The 25,861-nt window shown below is 47.8% G+C and overlaps 1 protein-coding gene across 1 annotated transcript; it reads left to right on the forward strand.

Annotated features, from left to right (window-relative positions):
- Positions 1-4,028: 4,028 nt before the first annotated feature.
- Positions 4,029-25,422, forward strand: LMAN2 (lectin, mannose binding 2). The gene is made up of 8 exons (XM_082723103.1): positions 4,029-4,463; positions 4,633-4,751; positions 14,336-14,453; positions 15,470-15,549; positions 15,723-15,884; positions 15,991-16,105; positions 19,681-19,800; positions 21,567-25,422. The coding sequence occupies exons 1-8, from the start codon at positions 4,268-4,270 to the stop codon at positions 21,725-21,727; spliced, it is 1,071 nt and encodes a 356-aa protein (XP_082579229.1). The 5' UTR covers positions 4,029-4,267; the 3' UTR covers positions 21,728-25,422.
- The last annotated feature ends 439 nt before the right edge of the window (positions 25,423-25,861 follow it).

Genomic DNA, 25,861 nt, shown 5'->3' on the forward strand with positions numbered 1-25,861 from the left:
CACACGTACGCACGCACACACACGTTCACAGGCACACACACATGCCACCAGTGCACCCTTGGCAGTGCCCCACACTATATTACCAGCACATCACAGAGACCTTTGTGCATCCAGGAAGGAGCTCGGCCTGGTCTGGCCCAGTCCAGGGAGCTCCAAGTTCATGTCTGGGCACACAGAAGTGTGTGCTCACACACTTAGTCACCTTTTGCACCCTGGCGGGGGCTCACGTCACCATATGAACATGCGCACTGAGTATGCACACATGTACCTTACTCAACACACGCTTAGCTCCCACCTGCTGTGTGTGTGCTGTGCATGGGCACACCTAGTGTCCCCCCAGGCACTTGTGCTCATGCGGAGTGACTACCCCCAGGCACCACCCAGATATGTGCCCAAGTGTACAGACAGATGGACACCTTGCGTGCACGGTCATGTACACACAGACCATTCAGGCATGCGTGTCATAAACACAGAGGCTCACCCTTCATAAAAAACCCCTGTATTAAAAAAAAAAGAAACCCCTGTATTTGTGTATCTAGTCCCCTGGACAGGGGCATGTGACGGGTACAACTGCCCATAGACATGCAAGTCCTCAGCCCTCCCGGTGACACGTGCATCAGTGGCCTCCATGTGTGACGCCTATGTGTTCATTCTCACTCATACAAAAATCCCACCTTGGTGTAGCACCATCAGCTGAAGAGTGACACCCTGCCCTCCCAGCCCCGGCCCAAGGCGAGCTGAACTCTGGGCCCTTAGCCAGAGTCCTTAGTTGGTCTCTGTTTATACAGACATGCACCCACCAAAAGAGCTTGCATTTTACCTTGTGTATGGGCTTAGCACCCTCAAGTCACCCACCACTCTGGTCTGGGCCCCTCTTCGGTTTTTTTACCCTCTATCCTACTGTTCCCATCTAGGGCTGTGACTTGAACCTTTTGGTGGTATAACTGGCTGACTCTTCACTACAAGTTCATGTCCTCTTCCTCCGGGTACATGGTTAAACTTTAATTTCCCAGGCTCACTTGCAGTCAGGCCTTGTGACTAGTCCCACCAAGTAAATGTGAATGAAACAATGGGTGCTATTTCTGGACCAAGATTTTTATGTAATATGTGCCCTCCACCTGGTCTCGTTCATCTTTAGCTGGCTGGATGAAGGAGATTAAGGGATTGTGGGGCTATAGGAGGAAGGAGACAGCGTCTTTGTATTAGGGCACAAAGGGAACCCACCCATCAACCAGGAACACTAGTTTTGCACTGTTACATGAGTGAGGAATAATCTTTTTTTTTTTTTTTTTAAGATTTTATTTATTTATTTGACAGACAGAGATTACAAGTAAGCAGAGAGAGAGGAGGAAACAGGCTCCCTGCTGAGCAGAGAGCCCGATGTGGGGCTCGATCCTAGGACGCTGGGATCATGACCTGAGCTGAAGGCAGAGGCTTTAACCCACTGAGCCACCCAGGCGCCCCGAGGAATAATCTTTGAGCTGTTATAAACATTTGAGTCTGTTTGTGATAGCAGCTAGTGTTCCCCTCTTCACCTGGCCTGACTTATCCCTTCCCAGACACCTTGCTCCAGGCTCCCCAGATAGAGGAATTCAGTCAGACTTGGTATGTGTATTGGGGGCTGCTTCTGGGCCTGGAACATTGTCTTAATAACGTGCATGACAATAGCAATGTGCTTGGGGGTGATTTATGTGGTGCATGATGTCAGTGGGAACTGCCCATCTATCTGCTGTGTCCTGATTCTGGGCCTCGGTTTCATGGAGGGCTTTACCATTTACAGGGTCTTCTCCCCATATGACTTCATTTGATCCTTATACACTTTTTGTGAGTGGCGCTCATTATTTCCATTTCACGGATTGGGAAGCTGAGACTCAGAGAGCAGTGATTTGCCCAAGGTCGCAGATCAAGTTAGATACTGCTAAGTTGTAAATATGTGTGCTTGGGTGCTGGGAGCTGCACCTGGGCTGCTACTAGGCCAGGTGCCAACAGTTCATCTTTCTTCCCAAAAAGGCCCCATTACAGGCTCTGGCCCCTGCCAAGGTCATCCTCTCCTCTTCTCACTTCTCCACTACAGATGCCAATTTCAGCTCTGACCACATCTTTACCCCAGGGACCCCAGCCAACCCTAGGACTTCCCATCTCTTAGTTCTTATCAAGTTTTCTTCCCTGCAGCTCTCAGAACTCTGTTTTCAACTTCTCTTTCTCTCCCTGGCTCCCACAGGGGATCAATTACTGATTTCTAGTCTTTGTGTGGGAGATCCAATCCCCCTTCCTTCTGTAGACTTCCCTGGATCAGGCCTTGCTATCTCTCATCTGGTCATAATGACCTTCTAGTCTGTTTCCCCACCCGGGGAAGGTAACTCCCCTCTAGTTTCTTCTCCTCACCATAGCCAGAGAAAACCATGTTGGCCACACCCATGCTTAAAACCATCCCATTGCTTTCTGGAAAAAGGCCATGTTCCTTAGCTGGAAATAGAAGGCCCTTCAAGTTCTGGCCTCAGCTGTACTCTCACCCACCTCTCCTCAGCCACTCTGACCTGCTTTCATCCCTATGCTCTCTGGCATCCCTCTGGGCTTTTGCATCTCCTGTTCCCTCTGCGGAGAATGCCTTTCCTACTCATTCTTCGTGGCCCAATTCCAGGTTCTAGAACAAATATTCACATTTTTACTAATTATTTATTAATCACTTCCTTTGTACCAAGTGTGGTTTTAGATGCTGGGCATAACGGGCAAAAATCCCAGCTGTCTTAGAGGTCTAGTGGAAGATATAGATATACATTTCTGGAAGGGAATGGCAGGGGACTTTTGCTGTATTATATGTCTGTACTACATAGGTAAGCGTATTACTTTAATAAGCTAATCAGAAGTATGTGATCCAGAAAGATGTCTCAGCATTAATCTTGAATAAGTTCACTCATTCAAAAGGGCAGATTCTTGAAATAAAATAAAGGAGCAACCAACCAATGATTCCACCCCCGACCCTGTGAGCTGTTGCAGGGGTTATTAATTCAAATAGCTGGAGGGGCCGGGCAGGTGTTATAAATTAGTGGCCTGTGGGAAGGCTAGCTCCAAAGAGGAAGGGCTTTGTAAGGCCACATGGGCGTAGTGTGGTTGGATCTCCAGATTTTCCTGAAAAGCCGGAAATTTGGATTTCTGATGTTAAGTCTGTCGATTTAGAAACACCGATGGGCGCCTGGGTGGCTCAGTGGTTTAATGCCTCTGCCTTCGGCTTGGGTCATGATCCCAGAGTCCTGGGATGGAGCCCCTCCTCAGGTTCTCTGATCCACGGGGAGCCTGCTTTCTCCTTTCTCTCTCCCTGCCTCTCTGCCTACTTGTGATCTCTGTCAGGTAAATAAATAAAATTTTTAAAAATAAATGAAATGAAATCGATATTTAAATCATTGTATTGAAACAGCATGAACAGGTAAAACAGAGCTCTACCCCCCAGCTGTGTGCCAGCAGTTTTTGACCTCTGGTCCACAGGTGGCTTTTCTGGACCATTCATGGCCCCTTCCAGCTGCAGCGGGCGGGCACTAAAGTGATTTGGATCCGGGTGGGTAGCAACCGTCTCAGGAGTCCGGGACAGGATCCGGGTCCACTCCTCTGGCTTAAACCCTACTGGGCCACCCGAGTTGGAAGGAGTAGACGCCCGCAACTGAGAATTCTACGTCTCCAAAGGCCTGGTGCTAGGAGAGAGGTGGGGCCAGAAACCTTTAAGACTGGGTAGCCAGAGCCACCCAGTGAGTACGAGGGAGCGAGGGAGCTGGAATTCGGGCTTCCTCCTTCCATTCTGAGTTCTTTCCCCCCAGGACTGGGAAATGTTACTCCAGAGATGCGATCACCGGCTGGTGGCCAAGCTCGTTCTTCCTCGGCCCAGCCCGCGCGAACTCCCCCAAACTACAAGTTCCAGCATGCCTCGCTTCGCACACGCCCCTCGTGCTGCCCCGAGTCCTACTATCCCTCTGTTCCTCATTGGCTTACAAGCCAAACGTGCTGTTCCACGATTGGTTGCGGCTCTTGTCGCTCCTAGAAACCCATTGCTGAGGCTGGCGGACAGGTTCCTTGGAGCCGCCAAGGAGATGGAACGGCATTTGGCCAGGTTGGGGGCCTGCTCGGCAAATAAAGCCGTCTTCTTTTCGGCTGCGAGGCTTTGCTTTTTTTTAACTTCCCGGTGACATTAGGGTTGAAGGGTTTCCCGCCGGAGACATGAGGTGGGACACCCGGAAGGCGGAAGTCCTAGGGCGGAAGTGGGCCAGAGGACCGGAGAATGGCGGCGGAAGACTGGATTTGGCGCTGGGGCTGGGGCCGGCGGTGCCCGGGGAGGCCTGGGCTTCCCGGCCCCGGCCCTGGCCCCACTACACCTCTACTTCTCCTCCTGTTGCTGGGGCCCGTTGTTGCGGATATAACTGACGGCAACAGTGAACACCTCAAGCGGGAGCATTCGCTTATCAAGCCCTACCAAGGTGAGGCCTGGGGCGGGAATGAGTGCAGGGTGAGGGCGAGGCTGAATAGGGTTGGTTAAAGGGGTTTCCTTTCTCCTGAACAAAGCAGCTCTGTGGGTTTTCTGCCTCTGGCAAGGCCATTGCTGTCATGGCCTCTTACGCACCTATCTACACCCCTCTTTCCCCACAGGGGTCGGTTCCAGCTCCATGCCCCTCTGGGACTTCCAAGGCAGCACTATACTCACGAGCCAGTACGTGCGTTTGACTCCGGATGAGCGAAGCAAAGAGGGCTCTATCTGGAACCACCAGGTGAGTGACTCCCAGGACGCTAGGTGTATCCTTAAGTAAGCTACTACTTCCAGTCTCCGCAACACCCCAGACCTGAGCTTGGTTTGAAGGCTTGTGATCCCCTACCCCCCACAAGGTAGCCTCATCTTGACTCTTGAAGTTACTGTGAATGACTGCTGAAGTTAACTGTGTGGGGAGCTGTGCCTGACACTTGACACCTTTCTCATCTAGTTTCTTGGAAAGCCAGGTGAATTAAGTGATGTTATCTCCGTTTTACTGACGAAGCTAAGACTCCGTTGAAAGTGCCTGACTCAAAGTCACATAGCTAGTAAGCAGTGGAGCTCATAGCTGTCTGAATTCAACTCTTAATAGTGGGATAAGTGGAACATATGGAATCCTTATTGGGTATTTTGTGTGTGTTAGCCACTGACCTTAATTAAATAGCCTTATTGCATTTAATTCTCAAACAGGCTGTTTCAGAGTAGTTGGTTGTCACGGCTTTATGCAGAGCTAACACAGACATTGAATGGTATAATCAGTATTTAAAGTCTGATCTGTCTGATATCGAAGCCCAGCAATTCACTTGCAACACATGCCCCCCTTGCTCCCCCTGTACAATGGAGGAATCCCGTAGAAATACTTGCGGACTTAGTCCACTTCCCCAGTGCTTTACTGAGGGTCTTGTCATCACTGATAATAGAGGAGCTGGACTTGTGGGCACTTTTGATTTTTGTGACCTTCAGTCTAGAGGTTAGGGAACCTCCGGTGTCACTGGCATGTCATATGTGACCAGTGGCCAAAATAAGTTGCTATGCAGACTCCACACTGAGGAAGTCTAAGTCAGGAAAGGGGCGAAAGGGGACTAATTTGGGGCTTGGTCACCGCTTGGGCTGGAAGCTGTTCTTACCCCAGCGTGCCTGATTCCACTTCTTCCCATAGGCCTAAGCTGTTGGCCATTGTCCTAGTTTTCTTCATCACCCTGTTCTTTGGTCCATTCTGAATGGCTTCCCCATTTAGTTCTAGGAGCCCACACTGTCCTTGTCCATCTGCCTGTCCCTTCTGCTCCTCCTCTCCTTTCTGCGAGGGGCATTTGGGTTACTTTCTTCAGCTTTCACTCTGATCCTCATAGCCTGGGGTCTTCTCTGAAGGTCATAAACAGATATTATGTCTACACAGTCTGGCTCCTGGTGCTTGGCATCTCCATTTATACTGGTAATTTTATACAGCCTCTCTGGCTGCCTTCTTGCCTCCGGACCTTTGCACTTGTTGTTCCCTGTGTCTGGGACACTGCCTCCTGGTTCTTGATGCCTGCCTGCTTCTTTCTCGTTTGGTATGGCTCAGCTTGAGTGCCACCCACTCAGTATTTCATTAAGTACTCTGTCTCCCCCGCGTCACATCCTGTCATTATTCTGTCTTAGGGTTTTCAGATAATTTTTAAAAATTATAATGTGTTACATTGTTTATGGGAGTGAGTTCAGTATGTCATTAATTTTTATTTTTTTAAGTAAGGTACAAATAGTGCTGGAACTTTTTGAAATTGGTTCAGCTACAAGTAACTTACTTATGGTTGTAGGTAACTGTTGGTTGGTATTGTCAGTGGCTTGGTGATGTCACAGGGCTGAGAGAGTTCTGCACTTAACTTCATCAAATTTTCAGTCTGGAATATAATTCTCTTCCTTCCCCCACGTCTCCATTCACTTCTAGGGACTTTCCTATTTAGCCTCACAGATATTCTTGAAAGAGTTGGAGTGGTTCCTGTAATTCTTGAAAGAAATTACTTGGAATGCTTAGAACTTTCTGCCTGTTGTTTCCCAAGAACTTTCCTTTACTGGAGAGGTGCTTTCTGGATGTTTCTTTGTCTCCCTCATCTGGGAAGGGACCTGGATTAGCCAAATACTCATAAGCACCTGCTGTGGTCCCAAGAAGAGAAAACATAGCTTCTGCTGGTTTGGGGGTGGAGTGGTCCAGACCAGGGAGTGGCCCCAAGGTGACTGGAACTCCCAAGAGTCCGATGGCTGGAGCACAGGACAGAGGGAAGCCCAAGGGGCTGATTGGGCCCATCCTGGGGAGCCTTGTGTGGGCTAAAGAGTAGTATTTAAGCTTTTGTGGCTGATGTACTGTCCGAAAGTATATATCCTCTTACGCTTTTTAGAAGTTGATATCCAGAACTGCTTTTCTTACATTTATGTAGTTTCCAGTATATTTTATTTTATTATTATTTTTAAATATTTTGTTTATTTGACAGCTAGAGAGAGAGCACAAGTAAGCAAAGCGGCAGGGAGGGGGGAGAGAGAGAAGCAGGCTCTCTGCTGAGAGCCTGATGCAGGGCTCGATCCCAGGACCCTGGAATCATGACCCGAGCTGAAGGCAGCCGCTTAACCAACTGAGCCACCCGGGTGCCCCAGTTTCCAGTATATTTTAAATATTGCCATTTTATTTATTTATTTATTTTTAAGGATTTTATGTACCTATGTATGTACTGGGGGAGAGAGCATGATCCCTGGTTGGGGGGTAGGGAGAGAATCTGCAGCAGACTCTGAGCGGAATGAACGGAGTGGGTGTGAGATCATGGAAATCATGACCTGAGCTGAGACCCAAAATCAAGAGTGGGATGCTCAATTGACTGAGCACCCAGGTGCCCCTAAATACTGCCATTTTAAAATGAAACTGTTGGGGTGCCTGGGTGGCTCAGTTGGACGACTGCCTTCGGCTCAGGTCATGATCCTGGAGTCCCGGGATCGAGTCCCACATTGGGCTCCCAGCTCCATGGGGAGTCTGCTTCTCTCTCTGACCTTCTCCTCGCTCATGTTCTCTCTCACTGTCTCTCTCTCAAATAAATAAATAAAATTAAAAAATAAAAAAAATTTTAAAATGAAACTGTTCAGTACCCTTAATTGTATTCAGTGGAATCCAAATATTTCCATTTGATATTCACTGTATGTTTTAAATGCTGTGAATCAGCCCAAATTATACATCAGGTTTTTTCTTTATTGAATTTGTATTTTCATTTCATCCCACATAGAATTTTGTTCTGTGCAGTGTATTTAATGCTGAAAATCTCTTACTGATTAGCGTGTCTCATTCCTTTCCAACTAAAATAAGTGTAATAATGTAAACCTTTTAACTTTGGTGGGACCTTAAAGCTAAGTTTTAGTATTTGGGTACTAAAACTAAGTTTTAGTATTTAATACACATTTGGTCAAAATAAATGCATCACACAATTTTTGGATAATTATCGTAGAAGTAGAAATTTGTTGAAGTGTGTCTCTGTCTGGATGGTTGTTATTGTCAGAGTAAGATTGGCCTCAGCACCATTTCTGCTTTTTGTTTTTGTAGATGTGAGTGCTGGGAATCTGTTCACTTAAATAGTGGATGAGGATGGAGGGAGTTTTGTTATAGCAGAGTTACTTGACATTTTCAACTTCCTTAGGTTTACAAACCCCAAATCATGTAGTGATTCTCATCAAATGTTTCATGATGTATCAGCTGACTCTTTGATTAGCTCTGCCTCCCACTTGTGAGCAAAGGCATGGAAATCACCTGTAGCCAGGTGATTCTGATTTAGTTGGCCCCAGGGAGGGCCAGGGCATTCAGATTACTGAGCGCCCCAGCCAGCTCAGCTTTGCGGTGAGGATGGAAAAGCATGACCATGTCACTCTCTGTGTCCAAAAGCAGCTTCTAAATCAGTTCCAGCTGGTACCTTACCTGAACCTGCTTAAAATCCTTCAGAGGCTATATAGTGTCTCTATGTTGGTGTCTCCCCCCACCGATTTGCAGTCTTCAGTTTGCTGTATGCAGAGACTGGTCATGTAGGATTCAGTTTCTAGGTTTCAACTTCTGTGTGTACCCTTTCCGGAAACTCCTCTCCCTATAAACCATACCAGGGGCAGGAGAGTAGATGTTCCTTTCCCATCTCCCTGCAGTTGCCCTTCTGCTTGGAGTCACCCCTTATACCCCCTTGGGGTTTTATTTCAATACATTGTTCTCAGATGCAGAAAACTCCTGGGCACCAAAGAGACCATTTGAAATCTGGTTTCTGGGCTGACTTTTGTAGAGGTGAGATATGTTTAACTTTTTTTTTCAAACATAAAAGCTTTTCTAGTTCCTAAAAAATTAAGTCATCATTAATATCTAGTTTGAGTTTATTGAGATTTGGTCATTTGAGTTTATTGAGATTGGTCAAAGAACACAATCTATTATTTCCGTCCTTGGAAGTCTGTTGAGTCTTGCAAAGGGTCAGGTTTTTGGAAAATTTTCTGTGTGTGTTTGCAAAGAATGTAGATTCTCAGCTATTTGAGTACATTGTGCCTTTTAGGTCTTTGTTCACGTTTGCTGATTGGGTTCAAGTATTTGTATTCTTCCTGACATTTTTGCTTGTTTTTATCAATTACTGAGAGAGGTGTGTAAATTGCTTTGTGGATTTGTTTTTATTTTTGTAATTCTGTCAGTTTCTGCTTGATAGATTTTGAGGCCAGAATTTTCCTGGTAAATGAAATTTTTTGTTCATTAAGAAATCCTTTTGTCGGGGCACTTGGGTGGCTCAGTGGGTTAAGCTTCTGCTTTCAGCTCAGGTCATGATGTCAGGGTCCTGGGATCGAGCCCCACATCGGGCTCTCTGCTCGGTGGGGAGCCTGCTTCCTCCACTCTTTGTGCCTGCCTCTCCACCTACTTGTGATCTTTCTCTCTGTCAAATAAATGAATAAAACCTTTAAAAAAAAAAAAAAAGAAAGAAATCCTTTTTTCATTAAAAAGTCCCCTTGTAAACTTTGTTATTGGTATAGCTGTACAAGCTTGCTTTCGGTTAGCATTTGCATGCTGTATCTTTTTCTGTCCTTTTCCATTTCCATTTCTTTGTTTTAGAGTTGTGTCTTGTAAAAGGCATGTAATTAGGCATTTGGGGGATTATTGGTTTATTTTTATTGTAAAATACACATAACAAAATTTGTCATTTTAACCTTTTTTTTTTAAACTTTTAAATCCTTTAATTTTTGAAAACCTTGTCTTTAGTAGGATTCTCATTGGCATTTAAATAGGGTTGAAAAATGTAATGGCTCTCTGCAAAAATTATTTAGTTATTGTATTTATGTATCTGCACATATGGAAAAGAAAATTCCACAAATATTTTTTATTATGGTAAATGTACATAACATAAAATTTACCACCTTAACCCTCTCCCTCTGCCTACCACTCCCCCTGCTTGTGTTTCTCTCTCTCTCTCTCTATGTCAAATAAAATCCTTAAAAATTATTTATTTGAGAGAGAAAGAGAGCACAAGCAGGGGGAAAAGGGAGAAACAGACTCCCTACCAAGCAGGGAATCCAACGTGGGGCTCGATCCCAGGACCCTGAGACCATAACCTGACCTGAAGGCAGAGGCTTAACCCACTGAGCCACCCTATAGGATTGTGTTCCCTGCTTTTTTTAAAAAAATCATTTAAATTTTATTTTTTTTACAGTTTATTCATTTATTTAAGTAATCTCTACACCCAGTGTGGGCCTTGAAATAATGATCTGGAGATCAAGTATAGCAGGCTACAGCTATGGAGCCAGCCAGATGCCCTGCCAACACTTGTTATTTTCTGGTGTTTTTTTTTTATTTGTTTGTTTTTTGTTTTTTGATGATAGCCAACCATCCTAATGGGTGTGAGGCAATATCTTGTGGTTTTGGTCTGCATTTCTCTAATAACTTAGTGACACTGAGCATTTTTCATGTGTATAATGGCCATTTGTTTATTTTCTTCCTTGGAGAAATGTGTAGTCAAGTCCTTTGCTTATTTTGAAAAAAAAAATTTTTTTTTTTTTTTTTTTTTTTTTTTTTAATTGTTGAACTTTGAGAGCTCTCTGTATATTCTGGAGACACTGCTCCTTTTTTACATACATGATTTCGAAATACTTTCTCCCATTTTGTGGTTTGTCTTTTTACTCTCTCAATGTTTTTGATGTGCAAGAACTTAATTTTGATGAAATTCACTTTATTTTTTTGTTTTTGGTGTCTTATTCAAGAAATTTGTTAAATCCAATGTTGTGACCCTGTGTTTTCTTCTAAGAGATTTATAGTTTTAGCTCTTAAGTTTGTTTTTGATCCTTTATTTATTATTTAAAATTAAACTTATTTTGAGAATTCACATAGAGGCTTTTTGTTTTAAAGCTTTTATTTATTGGAGAGAAAGGGAGAGCACATGAGCAGGGGGCAGTGGGAGAGGGAAAAGCAGACTCCCCTCTGAGCAGGGATTGTGATGTGGGACTCCATTCCAGGATCCTGGGATCATCACCTGAACCAAAGGCAGACGCTCAACCGCCTGAGCCACCAAGGCACGCCAATTCACATACAGTTGTAAAAAATAATAGAGATCTTATGTAGCCTTATCAGCATGTAGCCATCTACATTTAGGTTAATTACCGATTTTTTAAAAGATTTATTTATCTAGAGAAAGGAGGAAGGGCAGAGGGAGAGGGAGAGAGACTCTTAGGCAGACCCCACACTGAGCACACTGCCTGACACGGGGCTGTATCTCATCACCCTGAGACCACAATCCAAGAGTTGGATGCCCAACTGACTGAGCCACCCAGGCGCTTGGATTTTGGTTTTGTTTACCTTCCTATTATTTATTTTCTATTTGTACTGCTCATTCTCTGTTCATTTTTCTTACCAGTTGTGTCGGGTTGCTTAAGTTTTGTTCCATTTTTAGTCTTCTGCTAGGTTGAAAGTTCTTTGCCTGCGGGGCACCTGGGTGGCTCAGTGGATTAAGCCTGTTTTTGGCTCAGGTCATGATCTCTGGTTCTGGATAATTTTCCTTCTTTCTGATGAATGAAAGACAGTTTTAATGTTTCTGTTTATCTAAAAATGTCTTAATTTCACCTTCATTCTTGCAGGATAACATTTGCTAAGTATAGAATCCTATGTCATTTTCTTTTAACTCCCAAATGTTTCAAACTATTGTTTTCTTGCTCCCAGTGTTTCTGTTGAGAATCCCAGTATCAGACTAATTGTTCCTTTGAAGATAATCTTGTGTGCCCCCCTCTTGCTTTTTAAGACTTCTTTTTCTCCCTCCCTCCCACCCTCTCTCCCTTTTTGATGTTCCTAGGTATGGTTTTATTTTTATTTGTCTCCTTTGGTTTGTAAGATTTTAGATTTGTGGTGTAATGTCTTTGAATCAGTTTTAGTTAGTACGTGGACATCTCTTTAAATACTCCTTTGAGGCACCTGGTTGGCTCAGTGATTTAAGCCTCTGCCTTCAGCTCGGGTCCTGGGATTGAGCCCTGCATCAGGCTCTCTGCTCAGCAGGAAGCCTGCTTCCCCCCACCCCCCGCCTGCCTCTCTGCCTACTTGTGATTTCTGTCAAATAAATAAATAAAATCTTAAAAAAAAAAAATTCCTTGACCTGTTGTCTCACTTTTATCTTGAAACTCCAGTTATACGTATCATTCTTTCTCTGTCTCTTACTGACAATTTTGTATCTACCACTCGTTCTCTGTGCTCCCTCCTGGATATTTTTATCTACCTGACTGGCCTTGAGATCACTGGTTCTCTCTTTGTTTTTAATCTGTTGTTGAACCTGTTTTCAGTTATTCTTTTAGTTCTGGAATTTTTTTGTGAGGCGATTTTTTAAAAATTTATTTCCCAAAGTTCTCAATTTTGTCTTTTATCTCCTTGAAGTAGTGAGCTAGTTATTTGAAAGTCCAGTATATGGAGTTCCCATTAGCCTGTCTCTCCCTCCCTCCCTTTTGGTTTTGGTTGATAACTTGTCTTTTGTGTTTCTGATTATTTATTGTATGCTGGATACTATATTTTGTAAGATTGTTTGTTGAACAATTTCAGGTGTGGGTGAGTCACTAGTCTACTTTCAGGGATGAGAGGGCTCAAGCTGGGCTCCTGCCCCTGGCAGGGTTTTCCTGCTCTCATTTTTGGGTTGTTTTCTTTGTGGTCTCAGCCCAAGGCAAGGGTGGTTCACCAGGCCTTTCACTCCCTCAGTAACACTTGGCATCAGTCTTTTTCCTGAGAGTTGGTCTCCTCTGCTCTCAGCTGTCCCCTCTAGAATCTGCAGATTTCCACAGAGCCAGTGAACTCCCAAGAACTGGGAAGGCCGAGATTTCACACTGCTTGCCAGCTGTTGGTTAGGTGTCTGGCATCTGTGTTCCTGGGCTGAAACTGGGATTCTTCATCTTGGTTTTTGGTTCCCAGAGTCAGAACAGTAAGTCTGATGAATCAGTGAATGCCCCAGCCAGATCATCTAAGAGGGGATATAAAGTTTTCTGTTTTTGAGTTTTAAAAATTATATTAATGATATAAAATTCAAATACAGAAAGTAAACATGTCTTGTAGTTCTCCTCTCAAAGTCACGTATCATTAATGTTGGCCATGTTCCTTTCATTTTTATTTTCTCTCTGTATACAAATTTGAACTTGGTCAACTTACTTTTCTCCTCTTAATATCTTTGGTATCTTCAAGTATAAAGGCGTACGGATGTGCTGTGGTCTGTTAAAAAGCTGCAACAACCAGACTGCCCCCAAGAAAATGGGAGCATCTACAGTCCCATTGGTTGTTTGAGAGCATGTGTTTCTTTTCGTCCTCCTCTACACAGATATTAATGATCTCTTTAATAGTTGCCAATCTGATAAGTCAACAACATCGTGTTTTAGTTTGCTTTTCTAATGGGCCTTTGTTTAAACACTTGCTCGCATCCCCATCTGTAGACTTCCCCCATGTGGATTCTTGTCAAAGTATGTGTGTCAACACCTTAGTTTTCACCAGCAACTTCCTGGTGGGTGAGGCTAGGCTGTTCCCCTTATTGTGGACAGTGCCCAGCTCTGAAGCTGGTGTTCCTGAATACCAGGGAATATCTGTCTTTTCTCACATCACAACAGCCCAGAGACCCCAGAGCATGAACTTTCCAGCCCACCAGCCCTGGCACTGTCCCCACACTGAAGCTGGACTGGGTCTGCAAGAGGCAGGAAGGGTGCTGGCCAAGAGGTTGGGGTTTGGAGTCCTCCATACCTGGATTTGAGTGTCTCAGTTTGGAAACATGGTTAGAAAGGAAGACAGTAAGGTGGGAGACCAGAAAAGAGTTGCTGCACTTTGTGTTAAAGGCCTGAAGGTCATGGGAGGTATAGAAGACACAGCAACAGTTTGAGTCTGACAGATCTGGGTGATCGTAACCTGCTGTGGACAAGTTATTTTGTCTTTGAATGGGTTTTCTGTTTTGTAAAACATGTGGCTCAAATAGGGGTAGTAATCCTTCTACAAGATTTTGGGGCAGGAGTAGTGGGGATGGAGAGGAAATGGCTGGTTTGGCTGGTGTTGAAGAAAGTGAATCATAGAGTGAGAACCTGTGGCCAGGCCGAAGAGAAGACTAGGGCCAGGATGGGCAGCCCTGGGACACTGGGTGGCCCCTTCCTCCCCACCTGGGAGGCCCAGCAGCCCCCTCCCTTCCTGTGGAGAATGTCGAGGGGGTCGGGTGTCTGTTGGTCAATGTCACTGGTGACTCTGCTGCCTGGCCCTGTTCCAAGGAGTGACAGTCTCAGTGAAGGAGACGGGCTTGGCTGGGTCACCTCTAGCTGGCAGGATAGCCGGCGAGTTCTGAGCGGCTCTCTCTGCTTTCCCTGCAGCCCTGCTTCCTCAAGGACTGGGAGATGCATGTCCACTTTAAAGTCCATGGTGCTGGGAAGAAGAATCTCCATGGAGATGGCATTGCCTTGTGGTACACCCGGGACCGCCTTGTGCCAGGTAGGGACGCACTTATCTAGGTGAGGGCATTCTGTACCCTCCGGTTAGGGTCCTACTGCTCCTCTTTGAGTCTGCTCTGGGAAGTGTCCCTTTAAGAAGAGGGCTAGCTGGATCCTAGCAGCTACACCCCATTGTGGCCTGGTGTTGTACACCAGCTAAGAAAAGATTTTACCATTCGACTTTTTTTTTTTTTCCAATTTATTTATTTACTTTAGAGTGTGCGCTAGAGCATGTGAATGAGCATGCGTGAAAGAGGGGGAGGAGCAGAGGGAGAGCGAGAGGGAGCCGAGCTGAGCACAGAATCTGATGCAAGGCTCAATCCCAGGATCCTGAGATCATGACCTGGGCCGATTCCAAGAGTTGCATCCTTGGGGCGCCTGGGTGGCTCAGTGGGTTAAGCCGCTGCCTTCGGCTCAGGTCATGATCTCAGAGTCTTGGGATCGAGTCCCGCATCGGGCTCTCTGCTCAGCGGAGAGCCTGCTTCCCTCTCTCTCTCTCTGCCTGCCTCTCCACCTACTTGTGATTTCTCTCTGTCAAATAAATAAATAAAATCTTTAAAAAAAAAAAAAAAAAAAAAAGAGTTGCATCCTTAACTGACTGAGCCACCCAGGCATCCCATCATTCTACCATTTTTAAAATAGCAAAAACAAGACTATGTGGCTGAGACCATATATGTCTTAAAAGTCTAAAATGTTTTCTCTCTGTCCCTTGACATAAAGTTGCTGACCCCTGGGTTAGAAGATGGGGCTTCCTCTGTAAGGGTCCTTGCCCTCTTGTCACCTGACAGAGGTGACAAGGCCAGGTGCTGTTCCCTCAACAGTTTTGGTTTCAGATTTTGAGTCTTCTCTGCTGCACCCCTGACACCTCACCTCCCTTAGAGATCCTTCCCTTCCCTGGGTGAATGACCTCAGATTAACCTTTCTTTCCCACACCTGCACTGGTATTACTTTGTCCTTCAGGTACCAGGGGACAACTCCAATATCTCCCATTATGAGAGCATCTCCTTCTAATTCCAGGGCCTGTGTTTGGGAGCAAAGACAACTTCCACGGCTTAGCCATCTTCTTGGACACATATCCCAACGATGAGACCACAGAGGTATGCCTCTGCCTTCTGCCTCTGACAGGACAGGAAGGGCCGGGCAGTTGGCCGGAGGGTTGGGGACCAGGACATCTCCCTGGTCTTGGCACAGTGGGACCTCCAGGGATTGGGGCCCCCACTGCCTCCCACAGGTTGGGCTAGCCATGGAGTAACTGGTGTCTTGGTCTCAGCGTGTGTTCCCGTACATCTCGGTGATGGTGAACAATGGCTCCCTGTCCTACGACCATAGCAAAGATGGCCGCTGGACCGAGCTGGCAGGCTGCACGGCCGACTTCCGGAACCGCGATCATGATACCTTCCTCGCTGTGCGCTACTCCCGGGGCCGTCTGACGGTGAGCAGGCAGGCCAGGGCCAGCTCTGTCTGTAGGGGCTCAGGGAGGTGGCTGGGCTTGAGCACACTCAAGTTGGGTGTGTACTTAACTTGCTGGCTGGCTGCAGGTGATGACTGACCTAGAGGACAAGAATGAGTGGAAAAACTGCATCGACATCACGGGAGTGCGCCTGCCCACAGGCTACTACTTCGGAGCCTCGGCTGGCACGGGAGACCTATCTGGTGAGTGTGTGGGCTGAGCAAGGCATTAAGCTTCAGTCTTGCCTTTCGCTGGTCTGTCAGAGGTTTGCGATGCAGTTGATCACTTTCCTTCTTGAACTCCCTTCATTTGGGTCTGCATGTATCTGCATTTCTTCCTTCACTTTCCAGCATCTGGGAATGTTGGCACACCTGGGGCTTACTGCATGAGCACTCCCTCAGCTATCTTCCATGCTCTTGAGCAGCTAGAGGGCTTTGAATCCAGATGCTGCAGAGTCCCATCTTTCCATCACCATCTCAGACCTTTCCAGACCTATGTAACCACCTGCCTGCCCAACATCTCTACGTGGATTCCCAACAGGCATTTTAGCCTTCACATGCCCACAGCTGAAGCCCACATCTTGCCACTGAGGCATAAATGACCCCTCTGTTACTCTAGTTGTTCAGCCCAAAAAACCTTGGTGTCATTCCAGTCTCATTTTTTTCCCCCTTACATGCCACTTCTCATTCTTTGGCGAGTCCTGCTGGCCTTGTCTTCTCAGTGCAGCGGACCACTTCTCTCCCCTCTATTACTACTTGGCAGGTCCGGGCCATTGTCTTCACTCACTTGGGTGACTGCATGAGCCGCCTATGTGGTCCTCTTCTTCCACACTAGCCCCCGACAGTCTCTCCCAGCTCAGCAGCCAGAACGATTCCATAAAAGCTCGAGTGAGATCTCACCACTGCTCGTGTCTCCTGCAGAGTCAAGGCCACTGACTGTCCTAGTAGTGGTCTGCTGGGCCTTGTGTGCCAGTGCCTCTCCTCCCCCCCATCACCTGTGACTCATGGCTCCCTGCTCCCTGACATCACCCACGGCTTTTCCTCAGACATGCCAGCGCCCTACGCCAGGCCTTTGTTCCTGTGCCTTACCCTCCTCTCTTTCAGGTCCTACTCAGATGTCACTTCCTCAGTTGGACCTTCCCTGATTCCCGTTATTTATTTTTTTACTTTTAAAGATTTTATTTATTTGACATAGAGAGAGATCACAAGTAGGCAGGCAGACAGGCAGAGAGCGGCGGGCGGCGGGGGACTGGCGGGAAGCAGGCTCCCTGCTGAGCAGGGAGCCCGATGCGGGACTCAATCCCAGGACCCTGAGATCATGACCTGAACCGAAGGTAGAGGCTTAACCCACTGAGCCATCCAGGCGCCCTTTATTTACATTTTTAAAGTAAGCTTTACACCCAATGTGGGGCCTGACCTCACAACCCCAAGATCCAGAGTCACATGCTCTACCAGCTGAGCCAGCCACGCACCCCTGCTTCCCTTATTTAAAATGGCACATGAATACAGTCTTCTCTGCACTCCTTACTGCCTTTCTTGGACTTATTTTTCTTCATAGTATTTAACTATCTTGGAATCTACCATATAATTTGGATTTGATGTGTCCCTTTCACCAAACTGTATGTTTCATAAAGTCAAGGCTCTTGTTTGGCCTACAGTGTGCTCTGTAAGCACTGGGCTGCTGTCAGCCTGTGCAGGCTTTGCTGGGCCACTGGGTCTGGGTGACACTTGATAGTGACCTTTGGCTATGGTACTCAGAAGGCATTAGGGCCCTCAGAGGGCACCAGGCCCAGGCCCAGTTGCTCCTGACCGAAAGTGGGAAGCAGTGTACAGAATCATACAAAGGGCTTATTCATCCTCAGGATAGACCTTTCCAGGGCCTGTAATCCAGCCACTATCTGGGAACCTCCCCTTCACAGAAATGCCTGGGTCCACTTGGTCCCCAGAGAGTCATTGCTTTGGGGTATTAAAAGTGTTTGGTATGGATATTTTAATTATATACCCCAGAGTGGGGAGAATCGTCTAGTAAGTCCCTTTGCCCCTGTTTCCCAGCTTCAGGGAATCATTAGTTGCTGGTGGACAACGTGACAGTCAGTTATCAGCTGGCTGTCAGTCTGGTTTCATCTAGGATTCCACCACAGTCTTCCCCCTCTGGAATTTCACCTGATCATATTTCAGCCTATGTCAGGAGAAGGTTCTGGGAGCAAAGCCAGATCTGTGGCAGTGGATGCTCTCTGAGGCCGTTTGGCAAGGCACTAGTGGAGACTGCTAGAGATAGCTGTCTACACAGTAGTGCCTGGCCATTCATCGGAGGTGTGTGAGTGCGAGCCTCTGCAGCAGGCCGCTCACGAGTGTCACATGATGGCGTGGCCACTTTTCCCTTTTTTTTTTAAAGATTTTATTTATTTATTTGAGAATGAGAGAGAGCGAGTATGAGAGAAGTCAGCAGGAGAAGCAGACTCCCTGCTGAGCAGGGAGCCCGATGTGGGACTTGATTCTGGGGCTTCAGGATCATGACCTGAGCTAAAGGCAGTTGCTTACCAAGTGAGCCACCCAGGTGCCCCGCTTTTCTCTTTATACACCTGATACCGTGGGGAGTTTGAGAGTGAAGGGATCTCCCCACGTTCACAGACCTAGGAAGGGCAGAACTCAGATGGGAACTGCTGTCAGACCTGAGAGTCAGGACTTGTCCCTGGGCCCCTGGGGCTATGCACACTGGACTGGCAGGTACCACAGGGCTCTGCCTGACCCAACTGCCAGCTCCCTGTTCCTTAGTCTCTCCCTTTTCCAGTCTCCAGAGTTCTTGGCATGAGGCTTTGCCTCACGTTCAGCTCATTAGCCGCATTGATACTAGATTTAAGGGACCAGCACCCTTGTCTCGGGTTGGAACCTCCCCATTTCAGAATGGGGTGATCCCTTAGTGTCAAGCAGAGGTTCTCTCTCTCTCTCTCTTTTTTTAAAGATTTTATTTATTTGACAGAGATCATAGGTAGGCGGAAAGGCAGGCAGAGAGAGAGGAAGGGAAGCAGGCTCCCCACTGAGCAGAGAGCCCGATTTGGGACTTGATCCCAGGACCCTGAGATCATGACCTGAGCCGAAGGCAGAGGCTTAACCTACTGAGCCACCCAGGCACCCCAGAGGTTCTCTTCTGCCCACACTGTTAGACCCGACCTTTTCTCACGTCTCCTCGGGGACAGTCACTGCCCAGGAATTGGGGCCTAGCCCTCAGGTAGCTGAGTGGTTTGTCTGCATCTTGTTCTTGGGTCTCTGACAGGAGTGCCTGGCAGCTGCTCGCTGCCCCTCGGGAGGATCAGGCTTCTCAAACAGCCATAGAATAACATGCAGGTTTTCTTCTGGTACATACTATCTGCTGGGCAATTTCTTGTGCTTTGTATGCACTATCTCATTTTCTTACCATGATAACCAGGCAAGGTGGAGAGTATCATCCAGATTTACAAACAAGGAACCTGACTCAGGATTTAGACCCAGCTGATTCTCAGTGTAAAACCCATGTTTTTTTGTGTGTGTCTGTTCTGCCTCCTCCCAGATTTCTTAATGTTTTAGAGGTATTACAGCCTCTGGAACACTGCCTGCTGGGGATGGCTGGAGGTCGCTGGAAAGAAAACAGGCACCTCAGGAGGCAGGAGCAGGGTTTGCCCCAGGGGACCTGGCCACTTTCCCTGATTGGAGAAGCAGCCCGGAGCTGGGGAAGGGCATGGGCCATGTGCCCTAAGGCAGGCTCTGTACCCCTTATAATAAGCTAACTCTGGGTCTTGCAGACAATCATGACATCATCTCCATGAAGCTGTTCCAGCTGATGGTAGAACACACTCCTGATGAAGAGAACATCGACTGGACCAAGATTGAGCCCAGCGTTAATTTCCTCAAGTCACCCAAAGGTAGATGCTTGAGGCTCACCCCAGCTTGGGCAGCCTTATGCAGGGTGGGGGTGGGGCCAGCTGGGCTGAGTGCCTGTGGTCTATTTGCTCTCACCTGGTTGGGTTGTGGCCTAGGGTCTTAGAGTAGCAATCAGTGCTAATGAACAAATGTGAGAACACCTGGCCTCTGCTTCTGCCAGTGCTTGGTGCTGGGTTGATGGGCATTAAAGACAGAGGGGCCAGATTGTTGGTGTTGGTGGTGTGCAGGGCATTCTGATACAATATGTGTGTAGCCTCAGTGAATTGCCTGGGTGGGAGATCCTGCCCCGAACTGGGGGAACTGATCCTCCAGCTTTCCTCAGCTAGAAACAAGTAAAGCCAAAATTTGACCTTAAGTTTTTGCCAAGCCACAAAGGTCCAGACTCTTCCCCTGGCACTAATTAGCCACCAGCTTGTCTTCACAGAGCAAGGGTTCTGGTTGAAGAGAAACTCCTGTGTGTGTGTGGACATACACCCCAAGAACCTTGAGGTTGTGCCTGTGGGTTGGGGTTGGGGCCCCGAGGAGCCTCTCAGGCTAGCCCAAGGTCTTCATGTAGAGTGGGAGCCAGTGTGGAACGCAGCATTTTACGTGACGTCACTGTTTTAAGATTCAAATTACTTTTAAACATCTCGGGCTAAACAGACCCTGCCATACACCACTGTTTTTGCAACCTTTGATTGAAGAGTTTTTGGCTGCTGAGGGCTTTTGAAGACCTGATCTGCTCTGACCTACCCAGCAGTCCTAGGAGGTTGGCCACGTAGGGATTAACTAGTTTGCAGACTTGTTGCTCTTTTCATTCCTTTAGCAGATGGTTCCAGAAATTCCACTCGGTGCCTAGCTGTGGGCTGTCCTGGGGCTTAGTTTAGTGACTGAGGCAAGAGGAGGAGAGAGGCTGGTGTTAAGACCGTGTCAGCAGGCCCTGCCCTGTTCAGGTTGTGTGGGAGGGGAAGATGTAAGTTGGCTTCTGGCTAGCATTCAGGCCTGGCTGGGAGGAGGCCCCGAGTAACCCCCACAGTAAGGAGTGGAGGGTTGTGGCTGCAGAGGGAGGCCAAGTGGCAGGAACAGGGCCCAGGCTGCAAAGGGCAGAAGGGCCTGAGTCTAGACCCGAGTCCCTTCCCCAGAGACTGATGAACTTGACAGATTGTTCCTGCCGTCAGCCTCCAATAAAAGGGAGATCAAGAGTTCCCTGTCCCGGTGTGGTTGGAATTCCAGGAGGTACCTAATGTGGCAGGGCCTCATTCCCGGCAGCATTGTCGATGGTGTTAGCGGGCAGAGAAGTAGTGTGGCTGGAGCAGAAGGACGGGGCGGGGGGCTTGGGAGACCCCCAAGGAGCCGTGGAAAGCATCCAGGTGTGAGTCAGGGCAGCCTTTGGCCAGAGCTGTGTTGTTCCAGAGGGGTGCCTTGGGCCACTGCACGGGGCTGGGGTGGGGTTTTGTGAGCACAGATCTTGGGCCTACCCTGTGCAGACTCAGGCTCTCCTGGGGAGGTCAGGAACCCCAGCTTTCACTAGCTTCTTGCAGCAGAAGGCTCCTGGGGCCTTGATCCTTGGGAAGCTAGGTCCTAGTGGGATTCTGCCTCTATCCATCCCCCTGTCCCACACTGGTAGGGCTGTGAGCAGGCCACAGCTTCCCCTGTGGGGCTGGCTGTGGCCTGTCCCTCGGCTCCGTCCCTTCTGACTCCCCCATCTCCTGGGAGCCTGCCTGCCACCTCCACTTTGCCACTGCAGCTCCTCTCTCTTCTCCCCCAGATAATGTGGATGACCCGACCGGCAACTTCCGCAGCGGACCGCTGACGGGGTGGCGGGTGTTTCTGCTGCTGCTCTGTGCGCTCCTTGGGATCATCGTGTGCGCCGTGGTTGGGGCCGTAGTGTTTCAGAAGCGGCAGGAGCGGAACAAGCGTTTCTACTGAGTGGCCGGTGCTCTGCTCCGGGGAAGGGCCTAGTTTTGGGCCCCAGCACTAATGTGAACTTTTTTTTTTTTACTGGGATTGTAAAAGAAAAATAAGACAACCTTATTTCTTAACTGTTTCAAAGAAATGATTAAAAGTATTTTCGTACATTTTGCTTCTTGCCCAGCAAGGACAGGCTGCAGGGCTAGGGAATAGGGTTTGGCACCCCCACAGCTGGGGACAGAGGTCCTCGCCCCTCGCCAGTATCTCTGGAGCAGGAAGGAAGCTGTGCCTGGGGCTGGGCCCTGGCAGGCTCTTGGACACTGGAGGGCCCCTCAACCACATTAGGGTGGGTGCCTGAAGACGTGAGCAGTGATTTTGTTCTCTGCAGGATGTGTCGGTGGAAGAGGAGACTGACTGGGGAACCTGGGCCTTCCCAGTTGCCCTCTGAGCTGCTTCCAAGGCAGACCCTTGAGTGAGGCTGGAGGAGCAATCTGGTAGGGCTTAGAGGGTGACCATTTGCTAAATAAAGTGAAACAACCAACTTCAGCTGTGTAACTGTCCTAAGGGGCATGCTTCTCTTTTTCTTCAAGTAACTTCCAAGTGGCCAGTGCTTTATGGCTCTCACCCTCCACCCCTCGGCCCTGCCACACAGCCCCAGGAGGCCAGTGCCATGCTCCCATTCCCAGGTGGGGAAGCACAGCTCCAGGAGGTCAGGCGAAACTTGCCAAGTGTCATAGCAAGTGAGGGGATGCGGCCCTGTGCTGTCTCCCATGCGCCCTGAGCCTCTGGGTGAAAGGCTCCAGCCAGGGTAGAATGTGGGGTACCACATGGAGGCTGTGACCTAAGCGCAAGTGAACTCGAGGGAACTCTGGCTAAGGGGGCTTCAGGAAGATCTGGAAGGGATTCATGGGCTCAGGAGGACAGGCTAGGGTCATTATTCCCTTTGGGGTGTTCCGAGGGGAGAAAGATGGCAGAGGGAGTAGAAGAAAGCCAGAAGCTGGAGGGAAAGCACCCTTATCTGGCAGCTCTCATGGATCGGTCTGTCCTGGCCATGGCCTGCCTCTGCTCTCCGGACTGCTCTTGGATGCTGCTGACTCTGCCACAGAACAGTGTGTTCTCATCCATTCTAGAACCATCTTCAGCATCTCCCTACATCACATTTGAGTCTCCATCTTAAAAGCGAGAGCAACCCTGTCTTCCAGTTGGAACCAGGCTTTTTGTAATTGATATTCTTGATTAGATTCTTGCAGGTGGATAGAAGTAGATGAAGTGAGGAGGAAGAACTTCCTTTTCCTGTCAATCTTTCACTCTCCTGAGCTCTTTGTTGAGCAGCTATTCACGTTCTCTTCTCCATGTGCTCTCTGCACATGTAGGACACGTCCTTTGTGGGTCAGACGTCGAGAGATTGTTTACGAGACCGCAGTGAGACACGTCTGAGCTGCATTTCCTTCTCATGGGGCTGGGAGCCCATTCATGAAGCTGTAAGAGTAAACATGATATTCTTTACTGAAATATTTTACTGAGCTCACTTTCCCCCAAACTGTTTCTTTACTTGGGAAGTAGCTAACTTTGTGCTTACTACATGCCAAGCATGGTTCAGAGCAGGTGACACATACTAACTCATCTCTCTCCACAACACTTAATCTATTCGGACACCGGAAATCCACTAGGTTGGGTGGCTTTTGTCTCTCGGTGCCTCTCCCTCCTCCAGGGGTAGCGTCGTGTCCACCCTGAGGGCTGGGGTCTGGAAGCCTCCACAGCTGCTACGGCCACCATCCTCAGCACCACACGCACCACACTTGGCCTTTCATTCTGGCCCCTCAGGGCCTCCCTGAATTCCTGAATGATGAGGCATGGTGGCACCCTGGACGATGTGGCTCTGGCCCTTGGTTGCACATTGGAGTCACCTGGAGAACGAAAGTCCGGCCTCTGTGTTCTCTAGTTTGGGTTTGAGGAGTCAATGGGGTGTGGGCAAGGACAGTGTTTTCGGAGTGGCCGGGTGTGGGGGGTGTGGTGCGGCCCAGGAAGGACCGCTTTGAAATAACCACGCTGGGTGGTTAGGGTGAGGTTCTAGGCTTGGGAATCAGTAGGTGTAAGACCAGTGATTTGAAGGCAGAGACTGAAGTAGTTGTGGTCTCTTCTTGACTGTCAGCGTCTTCTTTGCATCCCTTTCAGAGTTTAAACCTGGAGGTGCTTCCCTAGAAGGTTCGATGTGTGCTCTCACATCTGCTTTCTCACACATGCGGGATCATGCTGCTGTAATCCACAATTTTTGCCACATGCATTTAAAAATGGAGTTATTTCATCATAAAAAAGATAAATATGAATGTGTATCCTTGTATTTGCTGTGCAAAAGGAGAAATAAAGCGTTGCTGACACACTTGCATCCCTCCTTGTCCCCCTGCCCTGAGTATGAGCCCTCCTTTTGAAGGCAATTGCTGCAGGTTCTGATTTTTTTTCAAGTGTTTCTTAAAAATGTTATCGTGGAGGTATGTATCCGTAAATACATAGTAGTAGTTTGCATTTTAAAAGTTACAAATGGCACACAGATATATTCTTGGATCTTAAAATTCAACATTGTTTGTGCATCTTTGCATTACGTGTAGCTCAGGGTGGGCCTTGAGTGGACTCCAGTTTCTGCCTTTGGCTGTTGTTGGATGTTTGGGTGGTTTCCAGGTGTTTGGCTCTGAGAATGCTCCTCTGACCATTCTTGAGCACGTCTCCAACCGGGCACAAGTGCACAGGAACTGCTGGGCAGATTTAGTTGCATTCCAGGATTACTCGATGTCCCATTGTTCTCTGAAGAGGGCTGATTCCATTCTTCTCCCACCTGGTGATAGAGATTGCCTCTGGCCCTTTCTTAACACTGGCTGTTGTCAGTGTGTACTTGCTGACAGTCCAATAAGTGCAGAAGTTTAAATTTGCATTTCTCTACCAGTCAGGTTGAGGATTTTTGTTATCTTCAAAATCAAAATCCATTTGTATTTCCTCCATGGTCTTTTGATTTTTTTTGCCGCTCCCTTTTTCTGGTCGCTGTGTAGGAGTTGTCATATGGTCCTTAGGTTGTGTCCTTTTAGAAACAGCTCAGTATGCTTATCTTTTTCCTTTTCTAATGATGTCATGTGATATACAGTCTACATTTTAATGTCATTCACTCTTTTCCAAAGACTTTTTCCCCCCAAAGGTTTAAAAATTTTGCTGTTCAAATTTAGTATGTAATTATGAAATTAACTTTTGTGTAGGGTGTGATGTAGGGACCTGGTTTTCCCATTCTGTCTAGCCAGTTATCCCGACACATTTCTTGACATTCATCCTTCCAAAGGAGCCACAGCACCACCGAGTCAGACACTCTGGATACCGCTCCCTCAGCTCCTCCTCTTGTGTGGCGGGAGGGCTCAGTGCTCAGCCACATCTTCAGCGCCTTAGCTGGATGGTCGCGGGAGAGTTGTGCCTGCTGAGATGCCGGAGGCAGTCTGCCAAGGAGGTTCTCAGTAGAAAGGGTCAGAGAGAAACTGGTGTGGCTCTGTCCCCCTCCTCCTGCTGGAATGTGGAGGTGACCCCCAAAGGTATAGAGGCCCTCTGTGACCACCGGGGCCAAAGTGAACACCAGAGCTGGATAGAATGTGGGTCCTTAGGACATCAGGTGCTGCCACAGTCCTGGACTCCTGACCGCTGGGCTTTTATGTAAAAAAATAAATTTGTATCTACTCAAACTACCTTGAGTCCTGTTTTCTGTTATTTGAGACTAAGAATAGCTCTACCTCTCCTCCATGTATATGTCTGATTCTGTAACATGTCGGCATCTTCTCTGGATTGCAGCTAATACTGACGGGACCCCCATGCCACATGCTGTCTTAAGCACTGGGACACAGCAGAGAGTAAAAGGAATTTAGGGTTCCTCATGGAACTCATAGTCCGGTGGGGACCGCAGGTGAAATAAAGATTTATAGTAGAAAGTAGGTTTAAAATATACAGTGACCATGACTCCACCATGTTTCTACGAGCTGCCGCAACTAAGCAGCATGGACTGGTGGCTTCGAAAAGCAGAAACTCATTGTCTCACAGATTGTCTGCAACCTTTGGCATTGCTTGGCTTCTGGACCTAGATCGCTGCAGTCTGAGTCCGTCAGTGCGCGGCCATCTTCACGTCCT

The sequence above is a fragment of the Mustela nivalis genome (genome assembly GCF_964662115.1).
Source record: "Mustela nivalis genome assembly, chromosome: 3".
Classification (NCBI taxonomy): Eukaryota; Metazoa; Chordata; class Mammalia; order Carnivora; family Mustelidae; genus Mustela; species Mustela nivalis.